Source organism: Mytilus californianus, unplaced genomic scaffold, assembly GCF_021869535.1.
Source record: "Mytilus californianus isolate M0D057914Y unplaced genomic scaffold, xbMytCali1.0.p SCAF_10, whole genome shotgun sequence".
NCBI lineage: Eukaryota > Metazoa > Mollusca > Bivalvia > Mytilida > Mytilidae > Mytilus > Mytilus californianus.
Genome location: NW_026262582.1, coordinates 76,101,172 through 76,114,359, shown reverse-complemented (window position 1 = coordinate 76,114,359; position 13,188 = coordinate 76,101,172). Strand labels below are relative to the sequence as shown.

The 13,188-nt window shown below is 33.4% G+C and overlaps 1 protein-coding gene across 1 annotated transcript; it reads right to left on the bottom strand.

The window, feature by feature from the left end:
• Nucleotides 1-6,894: 6,894 nt before the first annotated feature.
• On the bottom strand, nucleotides 6,895-11,112 carry LOC127718549 (complement C1q-like protein 4). The gene is made up of 2 exons (XM_052224622.1): nucleotides 11,049-11,112; nucleotides 6,895-7,808 (listed from the first exon to the last, which is right to left on the bottom strand). The coding sequence occupies exons 1-2, from the start codon at nucleotides 11,110-11,112 to the stop codon at nucleotides 7,342-7,344; spliced, it is 531 nt and encodes a 176-aa protein (XP_052080582.1). The 3' UTR covers nucleotides 6,895-7,341.
• Between the last annotated feature and the right edge of the window lie 2,076 nt (nucleotides 11,113-13,188).

The window sequence follows — 13,188 nt, the reverse complement described above, 5'->3', positions numbered from 1 at the left end:
GTTGCAGCCAACACCAAATGGTAGTCAATTTTATTCTTGTCAAAGGGGGATAATCCATACCATTATCATCTTTTCAAAGTTATTGCTATGGTAATTTCTCTGAAATCCTGAATCCTGATTAATTTGCTGATAAAGAAGGGACATAATGGTGTTTTGATCACATGATCCCAAAATTGTTGATTATTATTTGATTTCAGATCATCAATTAAGTAGATATAAGAAGATGTGGTATGAGTGCCAATGAGACAACTCTCCATCCAAGGCATTGCTTTTTTAACATTACTTACCACAAGTTCGATGAATGACAACATTTCTAGTCATCAGCAATGCATAGATGTATAAAAACTCCGGCCATTTTATAGATAAATCTGGTTACCGTGTAACAGAAACAGGGGCAGGAGGATTTTTTTTTTTTGGGGGGGGGGAGGGGGTATTCATTTTTCACTTATGGCTAGGTTGACTTTTGTTTCTTTTTTGTACAGAATTATGTTCTGCGTTTTGTTGGGTAGGACAAATTGATTTACATCCTATCTTGGACGATATATTTTTTTATAGTTATTACCAGGCCAGGATACTGAATATCAAAATCCCCTACTCCTCTCTTAAATCAAATGGACGTCCCCTTATCTGCCTGGAAAACACATTACATTGTACCACATAATAGACCTTACGATAATCAGGCTGCTACTATTAAAATTGTTAAATATACCATGCTTAATATACTTTTCAGTCAGCAAAATTGTAGGTGTGTTTCACTCTAATGTGAACTGAGAGTTTATGTTTCACTCTATTGTGAGCTGAGAGTTGATGTTTCACTCTACTGTGAGCTGAGAGTTAATTTTTCACTCTACTGTGAGCTGAGAGTTAATGTTTCACTCTACTGTGAGCTGAGAGTTCATGTTTCTCTCTTTTGTGGGTATGTGTATCACTTTGTTGTGTGGGTATGTGTCCCACTTTGTTGTGTGGGTATGTGTCCCACTTTGTTGTGTAGGTATGTGTCTCACTTTGTTGCGTAGGTATGTGTCCAACTTTGTCGTGTGGGTATGTGTCCCATTTTGTTGTATGGGTGTGTGTCCCATTTTTTGTGTGTGGGTAGGTGTCCCATTTTATTATGAAGGTATTTGTCTCACTTTGTTGTGATGGTAGGTGTCCTACTTTGTTATGAAGGTATGTGTCCCATTTTGTTAGGTAGGTATGTGTCCCATTTTGTTATGAAGGTATGTGTCCAACTTTGTTATGTGGGTATGTGTCCCACTTTGTTGTGTGGGTATGTGTCCTACTTTGTTATGTAGGTATGTGTCTTATTTTGTTATGCGGGTTTGTGTCTCATTTTGTTCTGTGGTTATGTGTCCCATTTTGTTGTGTGGGTATGTGTCCCACTTTGTTGTGTGGGTATGTGTCCTACTTTGTTATGTAGGTATATGTCCCACTTTGTTATGTAGGTATATATCCCACTTTATTATGTAGGTATGTGTCCCACTCTGTTATGCAGGTATGTGTCCTATTTTGTTATGTAGGTATGTGTCCCACTTTGTTATGTAGGTATGTGTCTTATTTTGTTGTTTGGGTATGCGTTTAATTTTGTTATGTGGGTTTGTGTCTCATTTTGTTCTGTGGTTATGTGTCCCACTTTTTTGTGTGGGTATTCGTCCAATATTGTCTAGGCACCTATATATAAAAAGCCCCAGAATAACCAATGTAAAACAAATTTGATTTCCACAAATTTTGTTTTATATTGGCCGAAATTGTTGATGTTTGTCAATTCGGTTCCATTGTGAAGGTTATTCTTCAAATTTTATTTCCGTATTGCAATTTCGTCCCGTTATGTTTGAAAATGAAAGCAGGAAATGTGTTGCAGCCAACACCAAATGGTAGTCAATTTTATTCTAGTCAAAGGGGGATAATCCATACCATTATCATCTTTTCAAAGTTATTGCTATCATATGGTAATTTCTCTGAAATCTTGAATCCTGATTAATTTGCTGATAAAGAAGGGACATAATGGTGTTTTGATCACATGATCCCAAAATTGACAATTATTATTTGATTTCAGATCATCAATTAAGGCATTGCTTTTTTAACATTATTTACCACAAGTTCGATAAATGACAACATTTCTAGTCATCAGCAATGCATAGGTGTATAAAAACTCCGGCCATTTTATAGATAAATCTGGTTACCGTGTAACAGAAACAGGGACAGGAGGATTTTTTTTTTTGGGGGGGGGAGGGGGGAGGGTATTCATTTTTCACTTATGGCTAGGTTGACTTTTGTTTCTTTTTTGTACAGAATTATGTTCTGCGTTTTGTTGGGTAGGACAAATTGATTTTACTGAATATCAAAATCCCCTACTCTTCTCTTAAATCAAATGGACGTCCCCTTATCTGCCTGGTAAACACATTACATTGTACCACATAATATACCTTACGATAATCAGGCTGCTACTATTAAAATTGTTAAATATATACCATGCTCAATATACTTTTCAGTCAGCCAAATTGTAGGTGTGTTTCACTCTATTGTGAGCTGAGTATGGTATGGTGAGGGGTATGTGTGCCACTTTTGTGTGCGGGTATGTGACCAATTTTGTTTGTCCGCTACTAGATGCCTTGTCGCCTTTTTAAAATGTTCAACAATAACTATAAAATAAGGAAATGTGGTTTGAATGCTTATGAGACAACTATCTAACATAGTTCAAGTGAGCGGATTTAAGCACATATAGGTCACCGTACAGCCTTCAACAATGAACAAATCTAATACCGTCAAGTCAGCTATATATATAAAGGGCCCCGGAATGACCAATATTAAACAAAATAAAATCGTTTCCACAAATTGTATTTCATGATGTCCGAAACTGATGGTGTTGGTAAATTCTGATCCGTTGTGAATGTTTTTTTTCAAATTTGATTACCGTATTCTAATTTCTAAATGTTGGAAAACAAATGCAAGGAATGTGTTACAGCCAACATAAAATGGCAGGAAATTTTATTCTTGTCAAAGGGGATAATCTTTACCACCATTATCAACTTTTCAAACTTCACGTGATCCCAAAATATTCAATTATTATTTGGTTACAGAACATCAATTAAGGCATTATTTTTTGTTACCATCAGTTACCATAAGTTGTATAAATTTGCGTAGAACAACGTTGATTTCCAGTCGTCATAGGCAGCACACAAATGTATCAAAACTCCGCCATTTTATAAATAAAACTGGTTCTAGTTTAACAGAAACAAGCGCAGAAGGACTGTTTGGGGTTGTGGAATATCCATATTTTTACTTGTGGCTAGACTGACTTTCGTACAGAAATAGGCCAAAAATAAAATATAATAAATGTTTGTTTCCCCTCCCACAACCGACCCGGTAAATTCACCGCGACCCAACAAATTCTATTGGCCGTTTGTGTCCAATATTATTTTTTTTCTATGTTGGCTTTTGGTGATACCTTTCTGATGCTGTAGTCCACGAGCGTTTTAATTCAAGGCATTCAAGTTTGCATTGAAGCGTCTTAATGTAACGGAAATAAAAAAAAAACAAACAAAATGGCTGTTCACACGATTTGTGTCTGGAAGGGTGATCTTTAAATAAAAACTGAAGCATCTTTCAACCCACTAAATGCATCTAGATTTGCTTGGTCTTTAACCTATGTTCCTGTATAAAGGATAAAATCTTTGAGTAAAAATGGTCTGAATTATGCTTTAAAATCTATCTACTTTGAACAGTTTGAGAACAAGTTGGAAAAAGAGGGATATTCCCTGTTTTCAGGGAACACCCCAGTTTTCTGGTGTTTAAAAAAAAACAGTTTACAGGGACTTCCTTTTTCTATTTGATTTTATTTTCTATCATGAAATATACAAAAGGGCACGTTTTAACTGCATCAGTAGAATTTGTAAATACTTTTATTTAAACAAGTATTCCAGGAACTACAAAACATGAAGAAGTGAGGCCTTGTTTATTTCTAGAACTAATAAAAAACATACAAATCTTTAGGAATCAATTGACCAAGCTGAATGCTCCAAGTGTAGCTGACCATAACTGAATTATGTTCACTTCTATTGAAAATGTCTATTCATTGAATATTTATGCCCAAGTGATTAACTTATCTTTTTGTCATCTCATAATTGATGATCAAGGCATACATTGGTGAATTGTTTTGTTGTGAGTTACACATAAAATTAGACATGAAATTAGCTTGATTTTTTAACTAATGAAAACACTTGCTATCATAAAACATTGTTATCACATTTAAAAGGTGCACTTTTATAGATTTCATACATAAAACTGACTTAATAAAAATAGAATACCCTATATACTGGGTTTTTAACACCAGAAAACTGTGGTGGAATACCCCACTTTTCATGACTTGAGCCCAACCTGTTGAATTTTGTACACATTAAATGTGGAAAACCATATCAAGGAATGAAATAAAATAATTTGCCTACCTACCTACCCATACCCTGAAAAGCTCAGTCGGGAAGGGGAAACACAGATATTTTTAATGTTGGCCTTACAAATATATATTTTCTATTTTGTTGGGTAGAAAAAATCATTTACATCCTATTTTGGACCAGATAATTTTTTTTTATAGTTCTTACCAATAGGTACTTGAGGACAGTATTATTTTTTCAGCACCCCCCCCCCCCCCCCCCCCTTGTTTTCCTCTCAAATGTTTTATTTTTTTCATTTTCTTTTAATTTCAATTATTATCGCGTTTCTTTTTGTGACATATTTACACAAATATACTAGATATGACACGTATTTACTATTTACTATCAATTCCTAGTTTACTATCCACAGCGGTCACTGCTGATATATATCATAGAAAAACGCGAAATTTAAAGAAAATAAAGAATATTAAACGAATTTTAAAAAAGGGGGGAGGGCTAAAAAAAACTGTCATGTCCCCAAGTACCTATGTTCTAACCAAGCCAGGATATTCAATACCAAAATCTTCTACCCCTAACCTAAATCAAATGAACGTCCCCTTAATTACCTTGAAAAATACAACACTTTAGGTTTCTACCCAGAGTTCTTTAGCTAGTGATACAAATATAAAACAAGTGAATTAATAAACCGCACGGGGACCATATGGACTTTGATAGATAATTGTCTCAGTGGTAATCAGATTACTCCTCCACATTCTATTTTAAATAGTGCTTAATGTGTGCAAACACACCCTTACACCTCTCCACACCCGTGAACTGGTCTGACTATTAGTGCTTAATGTGTGCAAACACACCCTCGCACCTCTCCATACCCGTGAACTGGTCTGACTTTTAGTGTTTAATGTGTGCAAACACACCCTCGCACCTCTCCACACCCGTGAACTGGTCTGACTATTAGTGCTTAATGTGTGCAAACACATCCTCACACCTCTCCACACCCGTGAACTGGTCTGACTATTAGTGCTCAATGTTTGAAAACACACCCGTGCACCTCTCCACACCCGTGAACTGGTCTGACTATTAGTGCTTAATGTTTGTAAACACACCCGTGCACCTCTCCACACCCGTGAACTGGTCTGACTTTTAGTGCTTAATGTATGCAAACACACCCTCGCACCTCTCCACACCCGTGAATTGGTCTGACTATTAGAGCTTAATGTTTGTAAACGCACCCGTGAACTGGTCTGACTGTTAGTGCTTAATGTGTGCAAACACACCCTCGAACCTCTCCACACCCGTGAACTGGTCTGACTATTAGTGCTTAATGTTTGTAAACACACCCGTGCACCTCTCCGCACCCGTGAACTGGTCTGACTTTTAGTGCTTAATGTGTGCAAACACACCCTCGCACCTCTCCACACCCGTGAATTGGTCTAACTATTAGAGCTTAATGTTTGTAAACACACCCGTGAACTGGTCTGACTATAAGGGCTTAATGTGTGCAAGCACACCCGTGAACCTCTCCACACCCGTGAACTGGTCTGACCAGTAGCCAAACTACACGACAATCACTTCTTTATAAATTGAAAGAAATAATACAAATGATTCATTAAACACTTTATTTTTTGTGAGGTTTGTGTTGCTTAGTCTTTTGTTTTCTATGTAGTGTTTGTGGGCGTGTTCCTGTTTCATCGTTTTTCGTTTTATTATTCCTTGGTGTTGTCAGTCGATTGTTTTCTATATAGTGTTTTGTGCGCTTGTTCCTGTTTTTGTCCTTTTTCGTTTTATTAATTATTCCTTGGTGTTGCCAGTCTATTGTTTTCTATGTAGTGTTTTGTGCGCATGTTCCTGTTGTCGTCGTTTTTCGTTTTATTATTCCTTGGTGTTGTCAGTCTATTGTGTTCTGTGTAGTGTTTTGTGGGCATGTTCCTGTTTTCGTCGTTTTTCGTTTCATTATTCCTTGGTGTTGTCAGTCTATTGTTTTCTATGAAGTGTTTTGTGCGCATGTTCCTGTTTTCGTCGTTTTTCGTTTTATTATTCCTTTGTGTTGTCAGTCTATTGTTTTCTATGTAATGTTTTGGGCACGTGTTCCTGTTTTTGTCGTTTTTCGTTTTATTATTCCTTGATGTTGTCAGTTCATTTTTGACTAGTGAGTTTTGAATGTTCCGTTGATATCTTTCGCCTCTTTTTTAAAAGGGGTCTGGGTTGGATAATTTTGTATTTTTTATATGTGGGCCATTTTTCTATATTTGCTGATTGTTTGCTCATTATACTCTATTCTTTATTTTTGCAACCCATTATTTTATATTTTTTTATTTTGCTTTTGCCCATTTTCCAAGATCCTATATTTATATTTTTTTATTATTCTCTATTCTGTAAACCCCACCCAGACCCTCACAAAATCCTGTTCCATCTCTAACTCAAAAGAGAGGAATCATTTAGGCAATATTATCAAGAAAAAAAGTCATCATTTTTTTATTGTTTTAATAGAAAATAACAATAGCTCGCTTGCATATAATTCGATTCAATACTGACCAAAATGGATTATAAATTAAATAACATATAAGGCCACACATACTTAATATATTCCGTTCTCTCTGAAAATAAATCTATATATAAACATTAGATTTGTTTATTTACTTTTTTTTAAATCTTTAACAATTTAATATTATTATTATATCTTACCGGATGAATATTGATTTTTATTGGTAAACGGCACATTTTGAAAGGAAATAAACTTTATGTTAAAATTCTAAAGAGATCACTTGAGAAGAAGCGTAAAAAACATGCAATCATACAAAAATTAAAGAAATTTTATTTAAAAAAAAAGAAGTTAAACAGGACTTAAAACTTTAAAACATTTTTTTATTATATCAATGAACGAAATATAAGTCCAATGTAGTCTCCACACAACACGTTTTAACATATACAAGATATCTAATACATTATTTTGTCTTTATCGTCCGAATAAACTTGCTGCCGGGTCGGAATACGGAATTTCCCCGATGCGATACCCGGAAAATGTTGTGTAGATTTGATCAGCTTTCCCAAAGAGGGTAAATTCTTGTCCAGGTCTTGCTCTTACAGCAACAGTCTCTCCTTTGCGCAGACTCACAATGACGGAATTTCCGGCTGTTGAATGACTGTTAAAACCAGAGACAGACACTAATGAATCAATGTTTTTAATTAATTCAATCCACATTGCTCTATCCTTGTTCGAGTTGTACGCATGTGCATGGAACACATATACTCCAGTATCTGGAGCAGTGAACTCACCCGTGTCAACAGAATATCCGTCTCCGAAGTTGGCAAAAACTTTATCATAGACAATTGTTTCGGAGTAAGACATGTGCAAGGTGCTTGTTAAACCGACGGAGAAGGCTATTGTACTTTGCTTTCCTGATCTGTCGTTCTGAGGTGGACCTACAATACACATCAAATAAAAGTCACAGAATTATAATTACATCAATCTGAGGAGGACTTACAATACACATCAAATAAAAGTCACCGAATTATAATTACATCAATCGGAGATGGACCTACACGTCAAATAAAAGTTACCGAGTTATAATTACATCAATTAGTTTTTTCTTCGGTTATCTTATTATAATGTTTACATGTAGTCAGTATCATCACTAATTAAGGCAGTTAGCCAGTCATTTTAAGAACCACTGCAAGGTATATATATATAAATGGTAGTCTGTTTTTAAAAAAAAATAAGTATTTTTCATGAACATTATACAAAAATAAAACAGAACACAAGTATTTGTATTTTTTTCCAAATTAAAGCCATTGTCAGTCCCGTAAAATGATCCAATTGTTAGTGTTTTGAAAGCTATATCATGTTCAGGAGGGGTATTGTCGAAATATACCAGTCTGCATTGTTCATTCTGATTTAATCTGCATGGAAGCAGCACAAGCTTCATTGGAATGATAAAAAGCCTCGTTTCTATTTTTATAGTTTTTTATTATGTTGTGCTGTTACACCACTGTCCTAGGTTAGGGAGAGGGGGGTTGAGCGCTCACAAACATTTTTAAACCCGCCACATTCTTTATGTGCCCGTCCCAAGTCAGGAGCCTGTAGTTCAGTAGTTATCGTTGGTTCATGTCTGTCATATTTGATTCTCGTTAATCGTTTTGTTATAAATTAGGCCGTTCGATTTCGCAATTGAATTGTTTCATATTTTTCTTGTCGAGTCCTTTTATAGCCGACTATACGGTATGGGTTTTTCTCATTGTTGAAGGCCATACGGTTGCCTATAATTGCTTACATCCTCTTTATTTGAACTTTGATGGATAATTGTCTCATTGGCAATCATACCTCATCTCCTTATTTTTATATGGACAGATCGCAAACTTTAGAATAGTTTTCAGCAAATGCAAGCCTCCTTTAAAACTGTTATCCAACATGGTTATACTTATATGTTCTTGTACCGTTGTTCTTGTTGTAATTTTTCATATGGATGAATTGAGATTTTTGGTATGTACTATGAGACAGCAATTCAACAAAACAATACACAAAAATATATCTACAGATGAATAGATGATGACTACAATAATCACTACAATAACCAACAATTTCAAAAATAGTATTTTTTAAACGTAAATAATAATATTTTCAGAAATGTCACAATTACAAAACAGAGCGGTAGATAGTTGATTGCTTAAAAAACGTTTAGTGGCAAGTATGTCATGCCAATTCAGGACGATCAAACTTAATGAAAATAGTAAAGATTATTTAAGGATGTTCGCTACTCTTGAACAGATATTCGGAAGCCTCTAGTTTTATCCATGTAGCGCCAATCAAAATTTTGCCCACTTACCCCTACTTTTCTTTTCATAATTTTATAACAAATAGTTTTAAAAGCCATTTTTGAAAACATTATAAAATCCTTGTTATTTTTTCATAGTTTTTGAAGGAAAAAGTTACCAATGTTAAATATAAGAAAAATCTAGGGAGAATCATTTCCCGCCAAATTTTCAATTGATTTTATCCCAAAAGCAAGGACACGGACCTGTCATTTTGTTCTACTTTTAAAGTTCCGTTATTTATATAGTATCAATTTATAATAGTCTTTTTAAAAGCTTGTTACTTTGAAAACAGAGGAGCGAATAATTTATAGCAGTCTTTTCAAGAGCTTAGTATTCTAAAACAGAGGAGCGAACAGCTCCTCTGTTTTTTTTTATAATAACAAGCTTTTAAAAAGACTGTTATAAATTGATAGACTGATTGTTGCAAATTCCTTGGAGATCCGTCAAAACTAAAACAAAGTTTAGTCAGAGGTAAAATTCTTACAACAAAAACTTGGAGATTCGTTATTAAGCTATGAAGATAAAATTTGAAGGTTTTTGTTTGTCTATTTTACAAAAATGGAATAAAAATAATGAAATAATACGTAAATATGTCGATCAAGGATATACTTATCTTGATAACTGTTTAAATTCTAAGACCCCCTTGAATTTATTTAATATTTACACGTAGATTTTATTTAATTCTTCTGTAAACTTTATGACAGGTGATCTATAACAGTCAGACAAAATAACCTTGTGATTATTTGATCTAATTCCTCATATACAGGTCTTTCTTGTACCTAAAAAGGGGACCGAAACTCGGATTTATTGTTAAATTGTAATTTTAATAAGGATCTGAAAAACAACTTTTTTCAGTGATTCAGGGATAAACATTTCTGATCAAGATTCTTCTGCTAAATAAAAGATGTCTTTTATACTGACACATAATAAACACCATTACAAGTGAATACTGCAAACCAACTAATTTTCGCGACTTTCGCGAGGAAGAAAAATAACGCGAATATTCATCGTCGCAAATATTTAAAATTTCAATGTTCTCTTATTTGAAAATATCAAGATGAGTGAATTTGAAAATCGCGAAAACAAATCGCCGCAAATTGGCCTAGAAAAGGCTAAACGCGAAATAAAGTATCCGCGAAAATAAGTTGGTTTACAGCATATTGGTGATCTATATTAAAAAGTCATTATAATTGAAGACAGGGGACATTGGACTATTTACTTGATTAATATGATTGTATATTTGTGAATTTTTATTTTTATTGTAGAATTATTTGTATATGTACTTTTATTTTACACGATTTGTTAAATGTTTATCGGATATTTCGTTTCCGTTTACAGTTCATTTATAAAACATTTTTGTAGCAACTCTTTGAAGGACCTGTAAGTGGCCTGTTGCAAGACGTAATTGCTGACCGTACCCGATTTTCACGGCCTTTTTTTAGGTGACAGTCCCTCCCGCTAATCCGGTATCTTATCTTATGTTCATCCATGCAGTCAATCAATGATCATATGCCAGATACTATTGTACCCCTCCCTCCCGTAAAATCGAATGGTAGTCCCCTTACTTTTAGAACTATTGACGAAAAATATCAAATACAAATAGAATTGAAATCTGTTATCAGGTCATGAACTTTCAATGGCATTTCTAAACGCGGTGTTTAAATAGAATAAATAAACAAAAACTTGAACATCAGTTCTACACAAGCTATAAAAAATTCGTTTACCTCTCTTTTTTCTGGTGTAAATTACTCAAAAACTAGTTTGGCGTGTTGACAGCTATATTAAATCTCTAAGTGCCAAAAGGTCAAAATATTGTCTACTAAATATTGTATGCTTATTACAATGTCCTACCTGTAACTCTTCCACTGCAGATTGTAAGTCCAACTATAAGTACTAAACACTCTAAGTACGCCATCTTTGTACTCTACAAACAAACAGTATTTTATCTTAATTCTAAATTCAGTTATAAAAAAAGAACACAAAAATGGGATTGACATGCTTGCAGTAACTTCTTATGTTCTCTTGCGACACAAAGTGTATTTCAATAATTTGAACAAAATAAAAAAAAATATATATAAATACATGAAATAAATGTAGAGCATACAAATCTGAATTCGTCGTAGTTGATACTAGTACAATTAAATCCTGATCTTTATACAGTATTATAAACCACACCCAAACAGATCGCCAAAACTTTTGTCGTGTCCAATACATTGAACATGAACAAGTAAGAACGGTTGTAGAACTAGTTACACATTTCACGTTTCTTTATATATCAATTATACAAATAGTCAACAGGAAAACTGATTTTCAAACGAAATGGAATATATTATCTACAGAACATGCAATAAGAAGTAACAAATTCAAATCAATATGATAAATATTTTTTAACGATATTCAATGTATAGTCGAAAAGTATTGAAAAAAGTATCCGCTATTAAAACGATACATTAACTGAAAAAAACAATCTCCAAAAACATCATGTAAATTGAAGATAAAAAATGAAGAATAATTCAAAGTGCAATTACAACTATACAAACTGTACATTTGACAATTCCGTCAGACAAAAAGCAGTATGAAACTCCTGTCAAAGCATAAACATTTCTGTTTAAATATTCTAAAAGCTTTGTATTATATGAAATATTTACATCAGTTAGGTACTCTTGATTTTGTTTGACAAATTGTTCTATACAGCCTAGTTTCAAATACAGTATCTGTCAGACATAATAGACAAGAGAGAATGAAGAATATGCCGAATTGATTGATTGAATGATTTTTTAAATTGCTTAACATCCAGTGGCAAATGTTTCATACATATTCAGGACGAATTTACAATACCAGCTATATTTCAAATTACAAATTGGAATTATTTATTAAAATCATTTTAACATTTGCAATTTATTCATAAATATGAGTCAAATATTGTATTGAATTAATAAATATGAAATTCTAATCGGAAAAGATTTGAAAAATGTTTTTACCGCAAAAATAAAAATAATTGTAATGTATCCGCATTAATAGACTTTTGTAGGTTGGCTAGGTTAAGTAAATTAGTATTAAAATATTAAAATTTCAAACAATAAAAGAAAATGATTCAAATCATAAACTTACTTCAAGTTTTCTCTTATTGCACACAATTAATTTCGTACCGTGTTTGATGCAGTTGCAATATTTATAAAGCTCAGGAGTGGGTGGGATTGATTTTTATGTCGGTTTGCGAAGGACATATTTTTGTTGGTGCGCTGTGGTGTTTGGTCCGTGTGACTTATCTTGACACATTGACAGTTAACTAATAACAAAAATTAAAAGAAACCCCATTCATTAAATAAGAACGTACCGCCTTTTTAAATTGTACTAGTATTTCAAGTATATCTTATTTGATTTTACAAACATATTGAAAATATTTCATAATTTAAGAAAATTGTCTTTTCATGGTGTTTCTTCCTAAGGTTACCGGAAAATCGTTTGCTTCTTATGATTCACAAAGATAAGGACCCGAATTTGGGGGAGGTTGGAAAAGGAAGGGGTCTTCATTTCTGTGTTCCTTAATTTTTATGCCATTTTTCTATATTTTTTCAATTTATTACCTATTATACTATATTCTTTATATTTGAGCAACCCTGTATCTGTATTCTTTATATTTGAGCAACCCTGTATCTTTATTCTTTATATTTGAGAAAACCTGTATCTTTATTCTTGATATTTGAGCAACCCTTTGTTCTCTATTCTTCATATTTGAGCAACCCTTTATTCTCTATTTTTTAAAACTTAAACAACCCTTTGTTCTTGATATTTGAGCAACCCTTTGATCTCTATTCTTTATATTTGAGCAACCCTGTATTCTTTATCATTTATATTTAAGCAACCCTTTATTCTATATTCTTTCTATTTGAGTAATACATTATTCTTTTTTCTATATATTTCGTTAAAAGCTTCGTCTGGTGGCTGTTAATGGTGATCTCGTTTGGTTAAAAGCTTCGTCTGGTTGCTG